Source organism: Somniosus microcephalus, chromosome 16 (assembly GCF_052327205.1).
Source record: "Somniosus microcephalus isolate GS21.2 chromosome 16, FLI_Smic_1.0, whole genome shotgun sequence".
NCBI lineage: Eukaryota > Metazoa > Chordata > Chondrichthyes > Squaliformes > Somniosidae > Somniosus > Somniosus microcephalus.
Genome location: NC_141002.1, coordinates 62,464,663 through 62,488,694, shown reverse-complemented (window position 1 = coordinate 62,488,694; position 24,032 = coordinate 62,464,663). Strand labels below are relative to the sequence as shown.

General features: G+C 44.7%; 1 protein-coding gene across 4 annotated transcripts in view; it reads left to right on the top strand.

The window, feature by feature from the left end:
• Window positions 1-506: 506 nt before the first annotated feature.
• The window catches only part of LOC147106230 (protein phosphatase 1 regulatory subunit 3A-like), a 132,280-nt gene continuing 108,754 nt past the window's right edge, over window positions 507-24,032 (top strand). For 2 of the 4 annotated variants that reach the window (XM_086009157.1, XM_086009156.1), the window contains exon 1: window positions 551-1,521. In XM_086009157.1, the coding sequence (XP_085865283.1) occupies window positions 734-1,521 (788 nt within the window). In that variant the 5' untranslated portion in view covers window positions 551-733. Of the gene's footprint in view, window positions 1,522-24,032 lie in introns of all 4 variants that reach the window. The other 2 variants (XM_086009158.1, XM_086009153.1) reach the window with 2 other exon arrangements.

The window sequence follows — 24,032 nt, the reverse complement described above, 5'->3', positions numbered from 1 at the left end:
ATATTAAAAACAGAAAATGCTGGAAACACTCAACAAGTCAGGCAGCATCTATGGAGAAAGAAACAGAGTTAAAGTTTCAGGTCCAGATCTATATTACCCGTTTAGTGTTGGTGCAAAGCTGAAATCTCTTCACATTGATGCTAAACTTGCAGTGTAAATGTACCTTACAAACTTTTCTCTCACATTACTCAGCAATGACATATTTGAACCACTTCATTTCCTCAACTTAAGTGGAAACGTTACCAGAACTATAATTTCTCTATGTCCCTGCAATTAGGATTCATACATGTAGTTTTATGTATGTTTTAATTCATGTCAATATTTATATTCAACAAAAGAATTTAATTAAGGTGACAATTTAACTGAATTGAGAATAGTTTACTTCACCATTAAACTGGAAAAAACGAACTATTACTTCGTAATTTCCTGACTCCCTTTCCTTAATTTCTGTCATTTCTCCACAGTTAAAGCTTCTTTTGTATTATCTGTAAAACGAAGTTTGGCCCAACTCTCTGTGCACTGTGTAGAGCCAAAAACACAGCATTGATGTTCAGAGGAGCAAATCTTGGTGAAGGCAGACGAGCATAGTTTACAAGCCAGTGGAGTTATTAATAGGCCTGAGTTCTTTTACAATGTCAACTGTAACCAAAGCCGGTGTGTTAAAATTTGTTCGCCTGAAATATCTGCAGCCACTAGTAGAGAAGTCTTGCTTCAGTAAACTTTAGACACACCAATGGAGTCAGCCGAAAAAGACCAAAAGCAGCATTTTGCAGTCCGTTTATTAGGTCTGCCAGCTGAAGATGACGTATTTGCTGAGGATGAAGACACTACCGAAATTTGGATAAAGCCAAAATCTTCCCCGCTTCCACGAAGACGGAGTTCTTCATCAGACGAGGGGCCAGAACCTCCCCTAACTCTCAATCGAAAAGTTTCTTTTGCTGATGCATTTGGCCTGGAACTTGTATCTGTCAGAGAATATGACAAATGGGATATGCCCACTGGTACTCTCGGCGGTGAACCGCAGGATGAGCGGCCACCTCTTGAAGAATGTTTTTTATTACCACTTTTTGAGTTACCATCCTCTCCTGAGGATCTAATGCAGAAACTTTATGCCCAGAAAGTGGAACTAGAATCAACAGAGTTTCCTCCGGGTATAACATGCATGAAAGGAGTGATTCGTGTACTGAACATATCGTATGAAAAGCTGGTGTACATCCGGATGACATTAAACCATTGGGACAGTTACTTTGACATACTGGCTGATTATGTGGCTGATTCCTGTGACGGTGAAACTGACCAGTTCACATTTAAAATTGTGTTAGTCCCCCCTTATCGGAAAGGCGGAGCCAAAGTCGAATTTGCTATCCGTTATGAAACTCGAGATGGTATTTACTGGGCAAACAACGATCACAAAAATTACGTGATTTTATGTCACAAGAAGGATGACCCGAACGCAAACGAAAAAACTCAAGAAGAACTCGATGATCGAAACTTAAAAAGCTGCCTAAAGACTTCATCTAGGTGAGTGGCTTTAATAATTGAGTGGACACTGGCAAATGGATAATGTTTGATCTCATTTCCAGCCCTTGGCACTGCACTACTTTTTGAAAACTCAAAGGGCTAATCACGTTCATTATTTCCGTGGCAAAGTTGTAGTTCATTGTTTTTATAAAGAACGTTTAAAATGCTTTCTATAATCAGCATTTTCGAGTTATCAAAAATAATTCTTTGCCATGAAAATTGTTTTCTGCTGACTGGGGGTGGGGGGCTCAGTGAGTTAATTTGAAAATACCACGCAGATAAAAAATGGCATTTTTTGTTGGTTAGATGTGCAATACTATATAGTTCATGTAATCTATTTCCTGTGTTCTGACAAAAATGCATTACTGTGATATCACTCATATGGTACAAAACTTCCATAGCTCCTACGCCTTTATTGCCTGAATTATCCTTTTACCCACATCAGCCATCTCTACAATGTTAGTGTCTCAGTGAGGTAGATGTATCAGTTTGATCTTTGGCCTGTACTGAGTTAGTCTATCTCAAGCTTGATGGCAGTGACAATGCTAAAATTGATCTGACTAGGGAGGAAAAAAAGAGCCAAAGTTCTACTCCTAATCACTGTAATGAATCCTGCCAGACATGTACCTGAGTAGAAATAGGACAAGGAAGGTTTTGCTGTTATATCCAAGCCCAGTCATAGTCTATGCTCCACCAGCACCACCAAAAACAGATTCACTAGTCAGTGGTCTAATTTGCTGTTTGTGGGGTCTTCCTGTGTGCAGATTGGATGCTGTATTTGCCTCCAACAGTGATTACACTCCAAAAGTAATTCATTGGCTGTGAAGTCCTTTGGGATATTCTGACCATGTGAAAGGTGCTATATAAATGCAAGTTCTTTATTTCTTCCTTTCAGGATAGAAGTGATAGAGAAGAAAATTGGAAGGAAAGCTGGGTGAATAATTAATGGCTTACAGTGTGTTCAAGGCAGGAGTTCAATTTCTGGGGGTTTCTGACATTCATGAACCAGTCCAGCTTCATTCTCAGCATCAGAACTGCTTGACTGAATGATTGCTTTGTAACTTACTGCCAGCTATCGATCATCTCCTCTACATTGGATGTTGCAGTTGCCAGTACTAATTCATGATGACAAAAACAATATTGTTAATAAGAAAATATAAAACCCACATTACAAGTTGTACCTTTCTATATAAAGTTCATTTTATGGTTGGTATTTTCAAATCAAAAATCAAATCAACTTTTATTGTCATTGTTAGTGCACAAGTGCAGTACAACGAAATGTAGGCTTGCGGCTCCCGAGAGTGTACATTTAGATTAAGACATTTAAACATTCAACATACATTTGGCTTGTAATACATTAACATAAACATAACCATAATAAAGTGCATTGGCAAATGTGCAGGCTTTAGAGTTTATTTGTGGAGTTCAGTAGGATGACAGCCCTGGGAAAGAAACTGTTCCTAAATCTGGTCGTACGGGTGCGAATGCATCTGTATATAAGCTACTTGCCAAGAGAACAGAACATTGATCAAAGGGCACGGCCGATACACAGGATTGAGAGACTCTAGATAAGGAGGGGAACCAGGATAACAAATAACCTTTGAGTTAGTCATGAGGATAGGTTCCAAGAGTAGAAGCATGGGCTTATGAGGGCTATGATAGAGGTTTTAAAATGAAACGGCTATATTGGCTATTTGAGATAGAGAGAGATGGTAGGACTGGAGGTCAGACATAAGAACACAAGAACATAAGAAATAGGAGCAGGTGTAGGCCATACGGCCCTTCGAGCCTGCTTCGCCATTCACAGAAACATAGAAACATAGAAGATAAGAGCAGGAATAGGCCATTCGGCCCTTCGAGCCTGCTCCGCCATTCAACGAGATCATGGCTGATCATCCAAACCCTAGCACCCGGTCCCTACACCGACAGCCATCCCACCCAAGCCCTATCCCCGTAACCCCAAGTATTTAATCCCCCCTAACACTAAGGGTCAATTTTTATCATGGCCAATCAACCTAACCCGCACATCTTTGGACTGTGGGAGGAAACCGGAGCACCCGGAGAAAACCCACGCAAACACGGGGAGAATGTGCAAACTCCACACAGACAGATTCAGTAAGATCATGGCTGATCATCGACCTCAACTTTACTTTCCCGCCTGATCTCCATATCCCTTGATTTCCCCTAGAGTCCAAACATCTATCTACCTCAGCGTTGAATATACTCAAAGACTCAAGCATCCACAACCGTCTGGGGCAGGGAATTCCAAAGATTCACAACCCTTGGAGTGAAGAAATTCCTCCTCATCTCAGTCTTAAATGGCCTACCCCTTATCTTGAGACTATGCCCCCTAGTTCTAGACACTCCAGCCAGGGGGAAACAACCTCTCAGCATTTACCCTGTCAATCCCCTTCAGAATCTTGTATGTTTCAATGAGATCACCTCTCATTCTTCTAAACTCCAGAGCGTATAGGCCCAAACTACTCAACCTCTCCTCATAGGACAACCCTCTCATCCCAGGAATCAATCTAGTGAACCATTGTTGCACCACCTCCAAGGCAAGTATATCCTTCCTTAGATAAGGAGACCAAAACTGTGCACAGTACTCCAGGTGTGGTCTCACCAGAGCCCTGTACAATTGTAGCAAGACTTCCTTATTCTTAGGGGGAAAAATTGGGTTGCTTTGCACCTCCTGTTAGCACCCCCGGGAGGCGCTAATGGGGCACAAAGCCCCTAGCGCCTGGGCGCAGCATCACTAACGGCTCCTGCGAAATTCAGCGGGAGGTTAGCGGCCGCGGTAGCCAGTAGCGCCCCATGGCGATGATGTCATCGCCTTGCGCAGCGCCCCGCTCGCGTCCTGGCCACAAACTTCGGTCGCGCCCCCTGACCTACCGCCGGACAATATGTCCAACAGGGTCAGGGTGGTGTTTTTGTGGCCACGGCTGCGCAAATTAAAGGGCAGGTGCTGGGCGGCCATTCTTTTTGGGGCTGCCTGCTAGCACCTGCCCCCTTCCACTTCTTCATGCAGGGTGCTGGCCGCGATCGGTCAGCCTGGCACTCCTCGAGTGTTCCCAGCTCCCCGGTGGTCCAGCAGGGCCCTGGTGTGTGCTGTGCTAGGCCCCTCCCCTGATTAGAGGCCTGTAATACCTCGGCGCTAATTCCAGACGGTTGTGGTGCTGTTGCGCATAGCGCCGCGATATCGAATGGTAGAGCCTCAGGAAGGAGGGGGAGTGCTTCCAGCAGTGCCCCACCTCCTGCTTGGGGCGCTACCACTCAATTTACGGCACAGGGGTGCTAACTTTTTCGGGGTGCTAAAAGTAGCGAAGTTAGCACCCCAAAGGGTGTGCAACTGAATTTTTTCCCCTTGTACTCCAACCCCCTTGCAATAAAGGCCAGCATTCCATTTGCCTTCCTTATTGCTTGTTCTACCTGCATGCTAGCTTTCTGTGTTTCTTGCATGAGGACACCCAAATCTCTCTGAACACCAACGTTTAATAGTTTCTCACCATTTAAAAATATTCTGTTTTTCTATTCTTCCTACCAAAGTGAATAACCTCACATTTCCCTACATTATACTCCATCTGCCACCTTACTGCCCACTCACTTAGTCTATCTATATCCCTTTGCAGACTCTTTGTGTTCTCCTCACAGCTTAATGTCCCACCTAGCTTTGTACTGTCAGCAAACTTGGATACATTGCACTCTGTCCCTTCATCTAGGTCATTAATATAGATTGTAAATAGCTGAGGCCCCAGCACTGATCCTTGTGGCACCCCACTAGTTACAGCCTGCAAACCTGAAAAAGACCCATTTATCCCTACTCTCTGTTTTCTGTCCGTTAATTAATCCTCTAACCATGCTACTACATTACCCCCAACCCCATGAGCCCTTACCTTGTGTAATAACCTTTTATATGGCGCCTTATTGAATGCCTTTTGGAAATCCAAATATACTACATCCACTGGTTCCCCTTTATCTACCCTGCTAGTTACATCCTCAAAAAACTAATAAATTTGTCAACAAACAATTTCCCTTTTATAAAACCATGTTGACTCTGCCTAATCATGTTATGATTTTCTAAGTCCCCTGATACTACTTCCTTAAAAATGAATTCCAGCATTTTCCCGAAGACTGATGTCAGGCTAACTGGCCTGCAGTTCGCTATTTTCTCTCTCCTCCTTTCTTGAATAGCGGTGTTACATTTGCTACCTTCCAATCTGCTGGGACCATTCTAGAATCTAGGGAATTTTGGAAGATCCACTATCTCTGTAGCCACCTCTTTTAGAACCTTAGGATGTAGGCCATCAAGTCCAGGGGATTTGTAGGTTTTTAGTCCCATTAGTTTCTCTAATACTTTTTCTCTACTTATATTAATTACATTAAATTCCTCACCCTCATTAGACCCTTGGTTCCCCACCATTTTTGGCATGCTTTTTGTGTCTTCTACTGTGAAGACAGATACAAAATATTTGTTTAATTTTTCTGCCATTTCCTTATTCCCCATAATAATTTCTCCTGTCTCAGCCTCTAAGAGACCAACGTTTACTTTTGCTACTCTCTTCCTTTTCACATTCTTGTAGAAGCTCTTACAATCTGTTATATATAGGGCGGGATATTAGCTCAAAAGGCGGGAAGGGGGCAGGAGGCTGTTTTGAGGTCGCAAAACGCGTGAGAACGGGTTTTCCAAAAAACTGCAGGACATCTTAAAAAAAAATTCTGTAGGTTTCCCACCCATAGACAGCCTCATTGACAGGCTGGATGCCAGTCAGGTGGGAAATCCTGGAACACAAGGCCGCAGCCGAGTTGGGATGAGAGCAAGTAGGTCTAGTGGGGGGAGGAGGGGTGTCCGATCGTGGGAAGAGTCCAATCGGCGGGGGCTGGGGGCATCCGATCACAGGGAGGGGCCGATTGCGGAGGGGGGTCCAATTGCGGGGGGGCGGGTCCGATTGTGGGGGGGATCTGGATGTGGAGGCGGTCCGATCGTGGGGAGTGTCCAATCATGGGGGGATCCGGATGCAAGGGATTCGATCGCGGAGGTGGGGGGTTCGATCACGGGGGTGGCAGATGGTAGTCAGGAGGGTCTGATTGCGGGGGAGGCTTCGGCTCATGGGGGGGTGGGGCAGATGGTGGTCGGGGGGAGCAGATTGTGGTTGGGGGGTGTGGTCCGATCGCGCGGGAGGGAAGTTAGTGATCGAGGGAGCCCGATCACGGTGGGCGGGGGATATGGGAACAGGGATTAGGATTACTGTTTGTGTGGAGGATAAACACCAGCACAGACTGGCTGGGCTGAACGGCCTGTTGCCATATAATTCTATGAGTCAGAGAGGAAGTTCCCAGAGTTTTTCCTGAACTGGCTGCTAGTTTTTTTTCTCTTTAATTATCACTTCCAGGAGATAGCATGATTAGTGGGGGTGTGATTTGAGACAGCAAATTGAGATATATGCAAATGAAAGGAAACATGGATTACACTTTATATGTGGCCCATAAAACTCCATGACCTGCACCAATATGATCCATGAAGACAAATGTTTGGACTCCTACAGTTCCAAAAACATAGCCTGCCTTTAATAGAGCAGTAATGGCTTCAAAATGTTAACACTGGCGATGCAGCTGGCTCCATTTTAAAAGGGGCCTACCAACGGGTGTCCAAAGTGCCCGCCTGTTTCTGGCGACAGACACCTTTTAACATGGAAATCAAGGTGCTATGACGTAAATAGGACCCAGATTGCCATCATAGGTAGGAACTGGTTGGAACCTGCGCAATGTAAATAGTGGCCTTGGTCTCCCTGATGTTCAGTTGGAGGAACTTTTGATTAATCATTGGCTTGACATCAGGTAGATGTGTGAAAGCATAGTGAAGGGAGATGGTGGGGAAGTAGAGCTGGGTATTGTAATACTTTTAGTGTGTAAGCAGGTGCAGAAATGCAAGTAGCAACACTGACAATGTAGTTAAAATGAAAGTCTTTCCATGATTAACCATTAAAACGAAGAATTTCTGGTAAAAAGCCATACAGATACCATTTCTATTAAATTTTGCAAACATCATTAATTGGAATAAATATTTTCCTTGATAATACAAATAACAAGAATTCTATGTTTACCAAGTTGACAGAATATTTGGTAAGGAATATAGCAGAGGGTATTTATGTGGAGAATATGGGCCAAAATTCGGTCGCGCCCCCTTTGGGGCGCTAACTTCGTCGGGACGCTACTTTTAGTGCCCCAAAAAAGTTAGCGCCCCCATGTCTGAAATTCAGTGGTAGCACCCCAAGATGGAGGCGGGGCGCTACTGGAAGCGCTCCCCCTCCCTCTTGGGGCGCTCCCAGGGAATATCGCGATGCTACGTGCAGCAGCGCCACGCGCGCCAGTTCGTCAAGCCGCGGTACTGCAGGCCTCCCTCCCCTTATTAAAGGGGAGGGGCCTAGTGCAGCGCAACCCGGGGCCCTGCTGGGCCACCAGGGATCGGGGTGCCGGCAAAAGACCCCGGCACTCAAGAGTGCCAGGCTGCCCGATCGTGGGCCGGCACCCCGCGGGAGGAGGGCAGAGGGGGCAGGTGCTGGCAGGCAGCCAACAAAAAAATGGCCGCCCAGCACCTCCCCTTTAAATATTGCTGCCCCGGCCCCAAGTACCAAGTGTATGTGCTTTAAGTCAGAACTACTTTTTACAGCTCCTGTATACTGTAGTACCGGCAGTGACCACAACGGTATATAAGCTGTGTGCATGCCTCTGTACCCCAGTCTAGAGATTACCCTCCTCCAGTAAAGACATGTTATTTGTTTATGTACAGCATCCGTGTAATTATTTATCCACTGAACCATGGATCTAACAGTGGCGACGAGTGTCGATGCGAATCTACCTGCAACATAAAACAAAAACAAAAAAATAGTCAAGTCCAGGAACACGGGCGACGACCGCGAGCAACCGCCCAGCAGTCAGGCAGAGATCCAACTTCGCTGGGGAGGCTGTGGAGAGCCGGGCTTGGTTCCCCAGCCACAACGAGCAGTAAGAGACCGACGACAGGTCCAGAGCAGACCCTTCCCGAGCAGCGGCGGCTGGAGCCGACCGACGGCAGAGAGAGAGAGCCGAGCAGCGTCGACGGGGTAAGAAAGAGGGTGAAGAGAGCAGGACGCAGCCGGGGGTTGATCACCGAGCGGCGTCGAGGAAAAATACTGCAAACCGGAGAGACAGAGGGTAAGAAACAGCCGGGTTCTAGACTGAGCGGCGTCGACAAATATCAAGAGAAGAACGCGCAGAGCACAGCCAGGGATCACGGGCTGATCAGGGTCCGCGGGGCGAAGCAAGGGGAGACGCCATTGAGCCGCGGAGAAGCAGGGAGAGCGCGGGAGACGCCATTGAGCCGCGGAGAAGCAGGGAGAGCGCAGGAGGCGCCATTGAGCCACGGAGAAGAAGGAAGAGCGCGGGAGACGCCATTTCGCGAAGCCGCAGCGGAGAAGACGGGCGAGCGCGGGAAGGAAGGAAAGCGCGGGAGACGCCATTTTGTGCCAGCGGAGAAGAAGGGGAAGCACGGGAGGCGCCATTGGTGATAGTTAACGCACAACCAAGGATGCCGAAGAGTGGCAGTATCTCTACGTTCGACAATGAAGTCGAAGATTGGGCGACATATGTGGAACATATTGAGGTGTACTGCAGGGCGAATGAAGTGCCAGATGCTAATAAAGCACTGGTTCTGTTAAATTCCATGGGTGCAAAAACTTATGGGTTACTGCGAAATCTAATAACCCCAGAGAAGCTGGTAAACAAGAATTTTGAAAGCATAGTAGAAATCCTACAGGACCACTTAAACCCCACACCGCTGCTGATAGCAGAACGATTTAAGTTCCATAAAAGGAACCAACACAAAGACGAAAGCAATGCTGAGCACCTAACGGAACTGCGCAAGCTATCGAAATACTGCCGGTTTGGAGCGGGACTAGCAGACACGGTAAGGGACAAGTTTGTGTGTGGGCTACAAAGTGAAGGAACCCAGAAACAGCTTCTATCAGAAAAGGACCTTATGCTGGACAAAGCTTTCAGTATGGCAGTATCACACGAAGCAGCCACAAGGGGCGCTGCAGAGATACAATGGAGACCGCAAGAATATGGCACCAACGAAATGACCTATGGAACAGGGAAGTGCTATCGCTGCGGCAGAACAACACATGACCAGAAAGATTGTTGGTTCAAGGACCAAGTGTGCAGACAGTGTGGGAAAGCAGGACACATAGCAAGAGTCTGCAGGTCTGGGAAGAAAGCCAACAGTAAGAAATCTCCACAGGAGAAGTACAAAAAGGTACACCAGGTGATGGACAGTGGTTCAGACGAACAGAAAAGTGACACAGACTCCGGAAGCAAGGAGCTGGGTTGTCTGAAACTACATAATGTAACCGAAATGGAGGATCACCAGACTATTTGGGTTACACTCAAGATAGACGGAGTCCAAGTGGAAATGGAATTGGACACAGGGTCAGCTCTAACAGTCATAAATCAAAGAGACTACAAGCGGCTATTTTCACACATACCCTTGAAAGCTACAGAGATTGTCTTGAAGACGTATACGGGGCAAAAAGTCTACCCCAAAGGAAAAATAAGGGTGAAAGTGACATATAAAGGTCAGGAAATACCTAAAATGGATATATATGTATTGCCAAATGGAGGACCACCACTGCTAGGACGTGAATGGATCCGGAAGATACATTTAGATTGGCATTCCATACAGGCACTGAAGGTGGAGGCCAAAAAGGATGACGACGTCACACCTGGACGACTGTCAAAAATGCTAACTGACGCAAAAGAAGTGTTCCGGGAGGGACTAGGAACACTAAAAGGAATAACAGCAACAATTAAAATAGAGGATAATGCAAGCCCAAAGTTTCTGAAGGCCAGACCAGTGCCTTATGCGATCAGACCAGCGGTTGAAGCAGAACTGGAAGGGTTGGAATGTTCAGGAGTACTGTCCAAAGTGGACTGGAGCGAGTGGGCTACACCCATCGTTCCTGTAATGAAGAGGTTGTTGAGTAATACGCCTGGGGAACCAAAGAAGGTCCGCATCTGTGGGGATTTTAAGGTGACAGTGAACCCAGTCCTTCACACGGTGCAATATCCGCTTCCATGAATTGAGGATATTTTCGCCTCGCTATCTGGTGGTAAACGCTTCACCAAAATTGATCTAGCCCAGGCGTACTTGCAAATGGAGGTAGAATAAGCTTCGAAACATTACCTTACGATCAACACCCATAAAGGTCTCTATCAATACAATCGGCTGGTGTTTGGAGTAGCCTCGGCTCCGGCTATCTGGCAAAGGGCGATGGATCAGGTCCTGCAAGGGATTCCAGGGACCCAGTGTTGTTTGGACGACATCTTGGTCATGGGCGAAAATGACGGTGATCACCTTGCTAACTTGGAGAAGGTGCTCGCCAGATTAAAGGAATATGGGCTACGAGCTAATCGCCACAAGTGCGAGTTTTTCCAGAAACAGATCTCGTATTGCGGCCACGTCATCGATGAAGAGGGGTTACATAAGTCCCCTGACAAGATTGAGGCAGTAGTCAAGGCTCCAGCACCGGAAAATGTGTCACAACTGAGGTCGTTCCTCGGGCTGGTAAACTATTACCACAAGTTCTTACCAAATTTGTCTATGGTATTACACCCGCTGAACACTCTACTGCAAACAGGGGTACCATGGAAGTGGGATGACGAACGTAGACGAGCTTTCCAGAAGTGTAAAGAATTGATCACATCAAAAAAGGTGTTGGCCCATTTCAACCCAACACTACCAATTCGTTTGGCATGTGATGCATCACCCTACGGCATTGGAGCGGTGCTGTCGCACAAATTCCCAGACGGGTTGGAGAGGCCGGTAGCCTTTGCGTCTCGGTCACTAACCTCAGCCGAGCGCAACTACGCCCAGATTGACAGGGAGGCCCTCAGACTAGTATGGGGAGTAAAAAAATTCAACCACTATCTGCATGGACAGAAGTTCACATTGCTGACTGACCACCAACCACTTGTCTCCATCTTTAATCCTAAGAAGGGCGTGCCAGTAATGACTGCACAGCGGTTACAAAGATGGTCCCTGTTTCTAGGGGAAATCAATATGAAATAGAATATAAAGGCACGAGACAGCATGGGAACGCTGATGGGCTATCGCGCCTGCCACTGCCTACTGTGGAGGAAGCACCAGCAGAGGACCCTATCGAGATATTTTATTTGTCGATAATTGAACGATTGCCAGTAACAAACACGGATATAGAGAAGGAGACCCGCAATGATCCGACGCTGTCACGGGTATATGAATTGACGGTGAGGGGATGGCCAACACATGGCGACTCACTGTTGCCAGCATTCTCATCCAGAAGAGAACAGCTGTCAGTATGCCAGGGGACAGTGATGTGTGGATCCAGAGTGGTGATTCCACCCAAGTTAAGGGAGAGAGTGCTAAATGAGCTACATGAAGGTCATCTGGGGGGAGTGAAAATGAAAAGCCTAGCTATGGCTTATTTGTGGTGGCCGGGAATCGATCAACAAATCGAAGACCTAACTAAGAGCTGCTAAGGATGCCAGAAGGTCCAAAATGCACCACCACATGCCCCTCTACACCCATGGGAGTGGCCCTCCTCTCCATGGCAACGGGTGCACATTGATTTCACTGGTCCATTCATGGACTCAATATTCTTAATAGCAGTGGATGCTCATTCAAAGTGGCCTGAGGTGATAAAGATGTCTTCAACCACTGCAGAGAAAACGATTGCAGTCCTACGGACCAGATTTGCCAGAAACGGTTTGCCAGAGCAGATCTGCACTGATAATGGACCACAGTTTGTGTCCGACGAGTTCCAAAAATTCATGAAAAGGAATGGGGTAAGGCATTACACATCCGCCCCGTATCATCCAGCCACCAATGGATTGGCTGAGAGGTTCGTACAAACCTTTAAGAAGGCGATAAAGGCCATGTGCGACGAGGAAATTCCACTACAGCATAAGGTGGACAATTTCTTATTAGCCTACCGAAACGCGACACATGCAGTTACCAACCAGACCCCGGCCATGATGTTCTTTAACCGAAGGTTGAGATCTCGTCTGGACTTGCTCAGACCAAATGGCGAAGAAATGTTGAGGACAAACAATTCCAGCACATCAACGAGAAGCCGACAAGGAGCTTCAATGTAGGGCAACCAGTCTTGGCCCGGGTCTATCGAACAGAGAAGTGGCAACCCGGAACGATATGTACAAGGCAGGGGCCATTAATGTACACAGTGGATGTCGGGGAGAACATTGTGAGATGCCACGTCGATCAGATCTTAGCATCACAGGAATGCGTCAAACCCATGTCTCGAGTACCTGGGGATGAACCCGACATACCGGTAGCATCTACTTCAGACCCAGTAGCAGTGGAACCCGATGAACTACCCGATGAAAGGGGGTCAGAATCGCCTCTGCACCAAGAACAAGAACCTCCAGAAAGGCGCTATCCCGAAAGGGTCAGGAAGCCGCCCCAAAGACTGAATCTATAAATGGACTTTTGTTATTTAATGTGCATGTAAAAATGTAATTGTTATTTGAATATGAAGGGGGTATTATTAATCTAAAAGGGGAGGAATTGTAGTGTATGTGCCTTTAAGTCAGAACTACTTTTTACAGCTCCTGTATACTGTAGTACCGGCAGTGACCACACCGGTATATAAGCTGTGCGCATGCCTCTGTACCCCAGTCTAGAGATTACCCTCCTCCAGTAAAGACCTGTTATTTGTTTATGTACAGCATCCGTGTAATTATTTATCCACTGAACCACGGATCTAACAGCACCCTCCGCTCCATATGACATACAAACAGCAAAAAGTGCTGCTTCTTGCACTGTGAATGTCATGAGTGTTGCCAGGCATCATTCTCAGTTTCAGCCCCTGTAACACTAATTCTTAGCCAAAGGGGGTAGCTAATTGTGGTGGTGGAACTCATGACCAGCCCTTGCATTAGCCTTTCTAATCTGGTGATTTAATAATTCACCCAATATCCTCTCTGCTGCACTCTTAATTTTCATCATTACACTGCCAGCCACAGTTCCTTTTGTGCCTAGCCTTTTTAAGAATCTCCACATCCATGCTGTATCAGCTGTGGCTCAGTGGGCAGCACACTCACCTCCAAGTCAGAAGGTTGTGGGTTCAAGTTCCTGCATGGGACTTAAACACATAAAGCTAGGCTGACAGAGCAGTGCTGAGGGAGTGCTGCACTGTCAGAGGTACCGTCTTTTGAATGAGACGATAAATCGAGGCCCCGTCTGCTCTCTCAGGTGGACGTTAAAGATTCCAAAGCACTATTTCAAAGAAGAGCAGGGGAGTTAGCCCTGGTGTCCTGGCCAATATTTATCCCTCAACCAACATTACAAAAACAGATTATCTGGTCATTATCACATTGCTGTTTGTGGGAGCTTGCTGTGTGCAAATTGGCTGTTGCGTTTCCCACATTACAACAGTAACTACACTCCAAAAGTACTTAATTGACTGTAAAGCGCTTTGAGGCATCCGGTGGTCGTGAAAGGCGCTATATAAATGTAAGTCTTTCTTTGCTCCCAGAAATCTCCTACACCACATACTTGGACCATATGTTTCTGCATTCCACCACCAACTCTATACTTCATTTGCTTTCTTTAAGCTGTAACCTTGTCGCTCATGAACCCGTTTACACACTTCATCTCATCTGATTTTATATAGTTTATATTTTCTACCTTCTTCATACATGCCAACCAATAAAACCCAGATAAACTGATACAGCTCCAAAAAAAGCTGATAAATCAAAAAACAATGTACAATGTCCCTCTTTTCCCCCCTGCCACCTACATCCTGAGCCTCCCAACAACTCCAATCTTGAAACCCCAGTTTCTCCTCCATCGCCGCCATTACTCTTTCCAGACCCATTGCTTCCATGACTCCCACCTCCTGTTCCCATGATCATAAGAGCTGAAGGGGCCATCTCACTGCCATATGTAAAACTTTCATATATTGTATTTGCAATATCATTGTGTGTCAGCTACAACCAGGATGCCCCTCCCCACAGTGAACCAGACTTTCTAACCCCAGTGTGTCGCCTGCACCCAGAAGCTCTCAACTCTATTCTGTGTCAGACATACTCAGGGGTGCCACCCTTACATTGTTTCAGTACCACTATTACATTGGGCTGGGTTTTGCCGGCGCTCAGAGGGCGGGTTCGGAGGCAGGTTAGCTGTCAAAATAGCAAAGATTGACAGCGGGTAGGAAACCCGTTGCCAACCCACCACCACGCGAGTCTCCCAGGTGTCGGACCTGTCAGCGGAGAACTGACCTGACACCAAGCGGCGGGGGAGACAATTTAAATCATTAAATGGCTTGTTAACAGCCAATTTAATGCTATTTTGAGCCTACCTTCTAACTTTACATGCTCCCCCCACGGATTACCCGATGCTCAGGGAAGACGACAGTTCACCCTGGCGTGAGTTGAGCCTGCTTTGATTTATCTGATTACCTGACAGCTGCAGAAGTAGTATAAAGGATACAGAGTTGCAGCTGTTCAGTTTCAGAGCTCAGAAATGGTTGGTTACGGCATTTGTAAGACATATAGAGCTTTCTGTAGCTTGCAAGTGTTTACAGCCAACTCTCTATCTATCTATCTCTATCCAGTGGTACCTCATTGGAACAACCTCTCTCACCATTGACGGATTTGCTTCTGTCATCTCTCCATTGCCTGCCATCTATTACATCAGAATGGGTACGGTTTACAGTCTCTAACCTTGGTCCCTAGAATCCCGCCACGATCAGCCCCAACACAAGCAGCACCAGGCACACCAGCAGCACCAACAACAACACCAACCTTCTCCGCAATCAACTGATGCTGAACATGACACAGGGCATCAGCACCCGATCACATTGCTGCCCGGAACGCCAGGGATGGCCTCACCATGGCCACATTTACTTCACTTGATGCTGTACACCCTGGCTGCCACATGATGCGCCAGCTTGTCACCACCCCGCACCAATACCATAAAGCATCCCTACCATTCCTTTCACACTCATCACCATTGCGGTGAGTACTGTTATGTCTCACTGCAACTCATTAAGTCACTTCCAAAGGTGCACACAAATCTGTCCAATAACGCAAAGTGCTGAAAATAAAGATTTCAATGTTTGACAGCACATAAAGAAACCTCACATGAACATTGGCTAAAACACACAAGTGCCTACCCTTGTGTGTTGTTAGTTGGTATGATTGGACTAGGATGAGGATGAGTGTGAGGGGTGGCTAGTGAGATGGGGAAGTGATAATGTAGATAGAGCGGGATCGGTGGAGGTGCAAGGTAAGTTGGTGTGAGTAAGGATGTGCAGGAGTAGGGTAGGGAAGGCAGAGTGATGGGGATGTGATGAGTGGCACAGCAGGATGAGGTTGAGTGTGGCTTTGCAGTAACGTTTCGTGATCTACTGAGATCATTGAAACGTTTGCGCCACTGCAACCTGGTTCTGTTTGCCACATCCCTGCTTTTGTCCTCCTCAGTTATTTGCAGCCAGGCTGCCTTAGTCTCCTGGGGAGGTCTCTCCCGACCACTGGCAAGGAAGAGAACCTCCCTGCGTGCTCTGACTCCCTCCACAAGAACATGGAGGGAGTCATCACTGAATTGAGGTGCAGCCCTCTGCCTTTGTGAGCTCATTTTTGGAGTTGAACAAGCTATTTCAGCAATGGTCGTTTCAAATTCAGGAAGTGGAATGAAGTGGTGGCCATGGGCCCTTTAAATAAATCCGCAAGAGAAGCGTCAGCGCTGAAGTCACCTGACCCGCACTTTCTAATAGGGTCGGGGAACGTGACGGGCGGGCTTAACAAAGCACGTTAATGTAAAATCCATTTTTTCGGTGGGCTTCAGTAGGCAGCAAGACCATATCCCGACAACGACCTCTCCCGCCCTGAACCTGCCTCGGCCAGCGAAATCACGGCCATTGTGTCAATCCCACCCCAACACTCTGAAGCCAACTGCTGCTGTATTAGTGTCCAACAGACACTGTTTACATGCCTTAAATTAGCCCCCAACACATCTGCATGTGGCCAAAATATCTTCACATAATGTCGTGACCGTGGCAATTAGGGAAGTTTAAATCCTGTGTTGATTTTTGCCTGCAAACATTGACAAAGGACAAGGGGCTCAAAATGCTTCAAGCTAAGGATTTGCATGGATGCAATAGTGCAGTCAAGAAAATGTCCTTGCTTCAAGTCACTACCCACTATCTTCCTGCCACTTTGCCAGGTTGCTGCGTACAGAATTCTGGTATGAACCAGACATATGTGCTGCTGGAGGAATAGAAAAGCAGATTTTTGTCAGCAAATAATGATGTGCGGACAGTGCCTTAGAAATGCTGACCATGCAAAATGTGAACTGTTGGCATCTAAGCTTCTTTTATGTCATCATCTACCATTCCTGAACCAAGAGGGTTGGCAAGTGACCTTTTCTGAGGACTTTACTGATGCCATCCAGTCAAAATATTAACATGTCTGAGATTAACAACTTACAAAATAAGAATGAGGCTCCACACCTGGCTCCAGTTCTCTGTACCGGTGTCTCTGGCAGTGTTTAAAATTCTTGCTCCACCAAGGTCTGGCTTTTCTAAGCTAGCACCTAAAGCTGGCTGAGCCACTATCAACCTTTAAACCTCTTGCCTGCACTATCACCTCTGAGAGCCCGAGGCCCCCACGCCAAGCAATGGGACAGAAGGCTTCATAGTAAGCCCAAGGGCAAATAAACTCTTAAGTTGGACCTGTTTCTTACACTAATTTTCTTATAGATAATCATTACTGCTATTTGTTAAAACAAGTTCTAAGTGATTTTTTTCTACTTGCTAATATCTTAAATTAACTACCTTGATGGGATCATAGTATCAGTTTTTTCATTGAATAAAATTTCTCATTATCTCTAGTTATCTTACTTTAGTTTCATTCCAAATTTAAACATCAATTTTAGCTTTAGTTCAATTCACTTTGATACTTTATAATTGCCCTTAGGATATTGTAACATGTTAGCACTAAGGTTGAAAGATCAATTAAACTGAATACCTTGAAATCCTATAAATTAGTTCAAGATTATAATATCAGGCAATAGTGCATGATACTGAGAGATGTAAGGAAGCGGGAGTCATCCCAGTGTGGAGTATTACTGCTAATGTCATCATTGTTATAAAACTTTTTAAAATAAATGGCACTGGACTGTTTTAAGTTAATGGACTACAAATACAGGTGTGCCTCAGGGGAAACCAGTCTTGCAGTGGGGGCCTCAAACAGGTGTTAAGCCCCTAATTTGTATATGCAAAGGGTCTAACACCTGTTTGAGTCGTGGCCATGGCGTGCCATTTTTGTTGGCCTTTACCAATATGGCATGCGCACACTGCTGGCTCGTAATGAGCCTGCGCTTCCTGCCTGTCATATTGGAAGCTTAGGAGGCCGCTTAGCAACGAAAAACAGGTGTTACGCGACCAAATTTCCAGGGCTATGTGGCTCATCAAGAAATGTTCGAAGATGCTTTCTATTTTTATGGTCTATTCTACTTTGGGCAACATAGTTATTCTAAATATAGGCATTACGTTGGAGTTGGGATTAAATTATTCTTTTTTAGGGATAAGATACACTGCAATATTTTTTGATTTGTTATTTTTTTCTCTAGCAAAAAATACATGAACAAAATTGAAATAAATAAAGCTATTGTATGGTTTATGCAATGCATAGGAACTTTTAAGAACAGAATAAAAGGAAGCACTCCCTGAGGGAATATGGGAGAAAAGAATGTAGGGCAAGGGAATGGACATTTACTTTGTGCTCTTCCTAGGTGCTATTTAAAAAGCAGGAGTGTGAGAGTAAATGGGCCACCTGTTGGCCAGAATTTTCCTTACTTTGGCCGATCCAGTGCGGCCGGTGTCCATGGCGGGTCCCAACCTCGCTGCTGGCTCCATCCCGCTGTACAAAATGAACTTACCTTAATGGGACCTATTAAGCCCACCCAGCGTGTTACCCGGCCCAATTAGATGGAGCGGGTCTGGTGACGTTATTCATGATGCGTTTTAAGCCGGGATCCTTAAAGGGACCCTGGCCACAATAAATTTTAAGTTTATCTAACATAGTGGGTGTTGAAACTTTACTGTACAATAATATAATAAAAGTTATATGTGAGTGACAAAGAAATATTTAAATAAAATTATTAAGTAATATGAGTCCATCTACAAATATGATCAAGAGCATAATTTAAAAAGTACATTAATTGGGAAGTTATTGGTGTTTTAGTCACAAATCTATAGACGTTTGTATCAGTAACTGGTACAAATAAAAGATGTATATGTATATAGGTAATACATAAAATTAAGCAGATTTTAAATGTAATTGTAAAGGGGTGGATTTACTATCTTATACAAGTTCAGTGGAAGAGCTGCAGAATCCCTGATAAACAGTGTAAATGGTGCTTACAATGTATTTCTGAGATTTCTGCAGCTCTTCCATTGAAGTTAACAATGGACAAGTGAGAGAACCGCCACAGAAATTCACCCTAAAGTCTCAGACTAAAAAATTAAATTAGTCATATTCAGGGACGGAAAGCAAATTGAACCAGTGGAATGAGTGATGAGAATGAAATTGTTACAGTTGATGACTTGATTTAATGTGTGACTGGACAATCACAGTATACTATGAGAAAAACCTGACCAGAAACAACACAACAATTTATTTAAATGGTATATGTCATTTTTTATAGTGCAGATCAATTCACTGCAATTACTGTTGAGGTGGAAGGCAACAGTCAAGAATAGCCAGTGAAAAATTAACATTTACCAGTAGCTTTTCAAGTAGATCAGAATCTCCATCAATCTGTTAGCTGATGTAATCAACGTGTTTTTATTTTGGTTTGTTTTCCATGCTGTCAAGTCATCAACTGGAACAATGGTCACAGAACTCCTGCCTTAGGTTGACAGATGTGGTTCCTGAGCTGTGTGAATCCCGTGGCCATGCAGGGAAATTTAAGAATTGGAGGGAAAAGGCTCTTAAGTGCCTGTAAAGTACCTCATAATGATTTCAATTGGTTCCCCCGCCGCTGCAGGTCGGGTCGGCTCCACGCTGACAGATGCGCCTGTGAGAAAGGCACGTGGGAGCGAGTTGACAGCAGGTTCCCGACCCGCTGTCAATAAAAACAACTTTCCCACCTGACCTGCCACCGATTGCGCCCACTATCACCCTGGAAAATTCAGCCCTCTGTGTTGGGACTAATGTCTTTCAAGAGCAAAAGAAAGTAACTTGCAAAATAGGAGGTGAATCAAAACAGAAAAAGTACATAATATACAGGGACAACAGATTTTATAATTTACCCAATTATACATTGATGGAGCCTCCCGTCAGGTTGATGGATCAGTCTTAGTTGTTGTAGGTGTGCTGATGTGAGAAGAGCCCAATCCTGGATGCATCTATAAGGTTGCACATATCGCCAGTCATAACGAAAGCTACTAGCACATTATTTTCCACATTTAGATGTTTAGCTTTTTAAGAACATTGGCCCTGAGATTCCGATGGTTTGTTAGAGTGTAAACCGAGCACATCTATCTGAACTTGAAACTCACAGGAGGATATGTAGAATTTACATTGCATTTTAACTTCTGCCCTAAATTCCACTGGAAGTGAGAGAGGGTATAAGATATGTTCACCCTAGCTAACATGCAGCTATGCAAATGATGGGTTTAGGCCATGATGGGCTGGATAGTCCGCTGAATTGCAGTTTGTTTCCTGGCAGTCTTAGGGTAGGAAAGAGGTAATACTTACCACCTCAAAATCACCGGTTTAAAATTGCACCAAAATTATGCTTCTAAAAAATTGCCAGTACCCTTTCCACCACCTTTCCATGGGGTCTTATGGGCGTAGCTAACTTTTTTTATTGGTATGCTGTGTTTCCACATATAAATAATAATACCTTTACATGTATATAGGACCATCTACCAGTACAATATATTGTACAGTAGTTTCTGACTTATGAAAGAACTGCTCATAATCATTGCTGAAGCCACTGCATCCCCAGCAATGGTTACTCATCACTGTAGTTTAACTCTCATTCAGTGGTCAAATTATAATCAAAGCATACCTAGCTCATTCTCAGACAATGAGAAAAGAAGTTTATCATCTCTACCAACTGTATGCTGAGCAGGACAGGTTATTGTACCTCAATTGTCTTTAAAATGGATTTGTTCATGGAACCCTGACATGACATGGTAGCTTTACCAGTTAGAACTCAAGGTCATTTCTACCTCCAGGCATGTAGAAGGATATGAGCCGTTTACTGCTTTAGGATTCTAGATCGACAAACCTCTGCTCTTCACTTTGATTTTATGGCAAGTAAAATGGCACATCGCTGCATTAGAACAGGTTTTCATTTTAAGCTCCTGGTGCAGTCTGTAACTGATGCCAGTCTATGGCTACGCTACTTGTTGTCGGTTGATTAAAAAAATCTGGAGGTTGAAGCCTTATAGTTCCATCTGTGAATGTATAAGTATTTTATGAACGTACTTGTTGATTTTCTGGATTTAAATGACTTAATTTATATTAAAATAAAGGTAAAAGGGCCATAAAGTTGCCTGGGAAATAAAGTAATTAGGATGATTACATAAATGAGTTTTGAAATCAAGTAGTTTATGGTAATTCATACAATATAATGTGGTGAGCTAAAAATTAAGCCCTGTTAGTCTGAATATACATGGTAAATAAAATTGAAATAAGAAGTATTAATTCAAAATTGAATTTTATACATTTAAATAAAAGTCAGCATTTCAATATTTATTTTCAAATGAATTTGTTTAAAATATTTTTTTTTATCCATACATTGTTAGCAATTGTGACTCTATTACCAGGACTCTGCCAAATATATTTTTTTAATTCTTCAGAAGTGCAATATATATTTGCTACCCTGCTGCTGTCAACAATGTGACCATTTGAATCAGACTATTGCAATTTGCCCCTGTCCACCAAAATCTCAGGCAATGTGATGCCAAATGGGATTGTCTGACTGAGGTTGTTTTTAAGAGCTATACCCTTGAAGGACTTTGTATGTATTAAATTGTCTTTTAAAATGAAAATGCAAAGCTCCTTCAAGTGTGATAATTTAAAGAAATCTTTAATTTTGATGTTGGTTGCTGAAAAATCATGTTGTTTTGGAGGTTGCAATGAGGCTCAAAGAGTTAATTATTGATGACATGGTAAACAAGTATCAAATTTCATAGCCTTAATTCTCCAATGTAGATCTGAAAATTCTTAGGTGGATTTCACAAATACATTCCTGAGAAGGGAGGGGCTTGTTTGTAAAAAATCTCAAAACTCATCTGACAATTTTTTTGCAATAATAGCTAGGGTAAGGCCTGAGTTTCAGTAACTAAAAAATCTATTTTGAGACTCAGCACAAGCATCTACTTGGCGTTCTATAATGACTGTTCTAAATGTGTGCTGTTGATACTGGACGGGCCTGTCAAACTGTACGAGTAAAGATTAATTTCACGCTGAATGGCAAATGTTTTACAAGAACTTTTGGGAAGTGGGGGAGGGGAAAAGATAGTAGCAGGAATTGTGAGTCTACATTTCATAACCACGATTATAACTTTGAGTGGGATTCAGGCAGGTAAGGGAAATCGAGCACCGAACCGCCCTTCCCCCGACCATGGCAACGCAAGGCCCAGGAGATTGTAACTCCCGGGCCTGATCTGCATGCCGCCGGTCAACTGCCCGCCCAAAATGAGCAGGAAGTGATAGCTGACTGGTGGATGGGAGTGGAAGTTCAGACGGCAGGAGGCCACTAGCCATCACCAAGGGAAGGCTTGCCGGCGAGAAGGTAGATCGCGAGAAGGAGGTTTACCGAGTGTTTTGCGTGAGGCAAGGGGAGGGTGCGTCCAGGGCAGGGGAGGCCTAAACTTTCCTTGTGGGACCCAGAGCAGAACTCCTGCTCTGCCTGGCCCAACAATGAAAGTAAGAAAACTTAACCTTAAATGGCCTGAGGCCAGACAGCAATGCTTGAATGCGGCAAAAGACAGAAGAGTATTAAGCAGTGGATCTATCAGTATACAGGTAGATAGGTTGACATTTATGAAGCACCTGATCATGTCTCTCAGAAATGAGTCATAGTGCTTCAATGCAATGAGTTACTTTGAAGTGCCATGACTGTTGTTATATAAATGCACTGCGAATGAAAATTAGTAATGGATTCCATCGGTCCTGTACTGGGTAAATCAAAACAGGAGTCTAGTTGAAGGACAGCCGAGATCTTGTTCTTCAAATGATCTGCCTTATCCTTAGTCCCCAGGACTATATAGATGTATGTTCATTATTACTTGTATTTTTACACATCTACAGTATTTTTACACATCTACAGCAATGATATTACAAAGGGAAAAAATATAAATCTGTTCACATCATTTGGCAATGCACTGAGAATATGCTACATCACTGCTAAATAGAAGCCGCCTCTCAAAGATCCAAGCTGGTACTGTGTCTCCCCCATGATTTGGCTAATTGAAAGTCCATTATATTTTGACAAGCTGACTTGCAGCAAGCTTTAAAGTTAATATTGTCCCACCTGACAATTGGTAACAGAAAGTTGAAGAGACAATTGAGACTTGAGCAGTGGTTTAACTGAAATTCAGAGAGTATGTGGATGACAGTTTATCTGCATCCTGGATACATTTAATTTTAATGTCATCAGCAACTATTGGAATACCCTGCTTGGTATTCATGAGAGGTGAAAATCAATTTCAAGTCTGTCACATTGACCCCTAAGCAAATTAGATCTCTTGAGTACTTGCAACACAGTTTAAACTACATTGAGGCTTAGAAACATAGAAACATAGAAGATAGGAGCAGGAGTAGGCCATTCGGCCCCTCGAGCCTGCTCCGCCATTTAATGAGATCATGGCTGATCATCCAAATTCAATACCCATAGACTTACATGTAAGGTATTTAGACTTGCTGCAAATAATATATTAGGTTTAGTTGTATTCTTAGACATGGTGGATGGAATTTTCTTCTTTGCAGGACAGAGTAGCAGCAGGACCAGACTTCTGCCTGCTCCTTTGACCTTGTCATAACCCCAACCCATTTTCCTGGGCTGGAGGTTATTTTGCATGCAAGGCAAGCTCTTGGCAGGAGTCCTGCCACCAAGAAGGAGCCTGCCATTGCAAGTCATGGAAATTGGGTGGGGCGGGGGTGGTGCGGAGCAGTGCTGCAGTATCAAAAGTGATGGCAAGGTACCTTAAAGATGCAGAAACTTTGTCGCTTTGTAGGCCTTGGCAGAGACCAAGGCCTACATAGATAAGTATGTGGAGGCCCATTTGGAGAGAGAGGAAGCTTCAACCAGGCCCTCATTCTCCATTGACAGAATTTAGAGCCTTACCACCAGTAAAGCCAGTCTACTGCCACTTCCTACCAAGTGGTTCTGGGGAGCAGCAGTAAGAGAGGCAGATGGGAGGAAAATGGACCAGGAAGCTGGGCCCTGACCTCTTTGC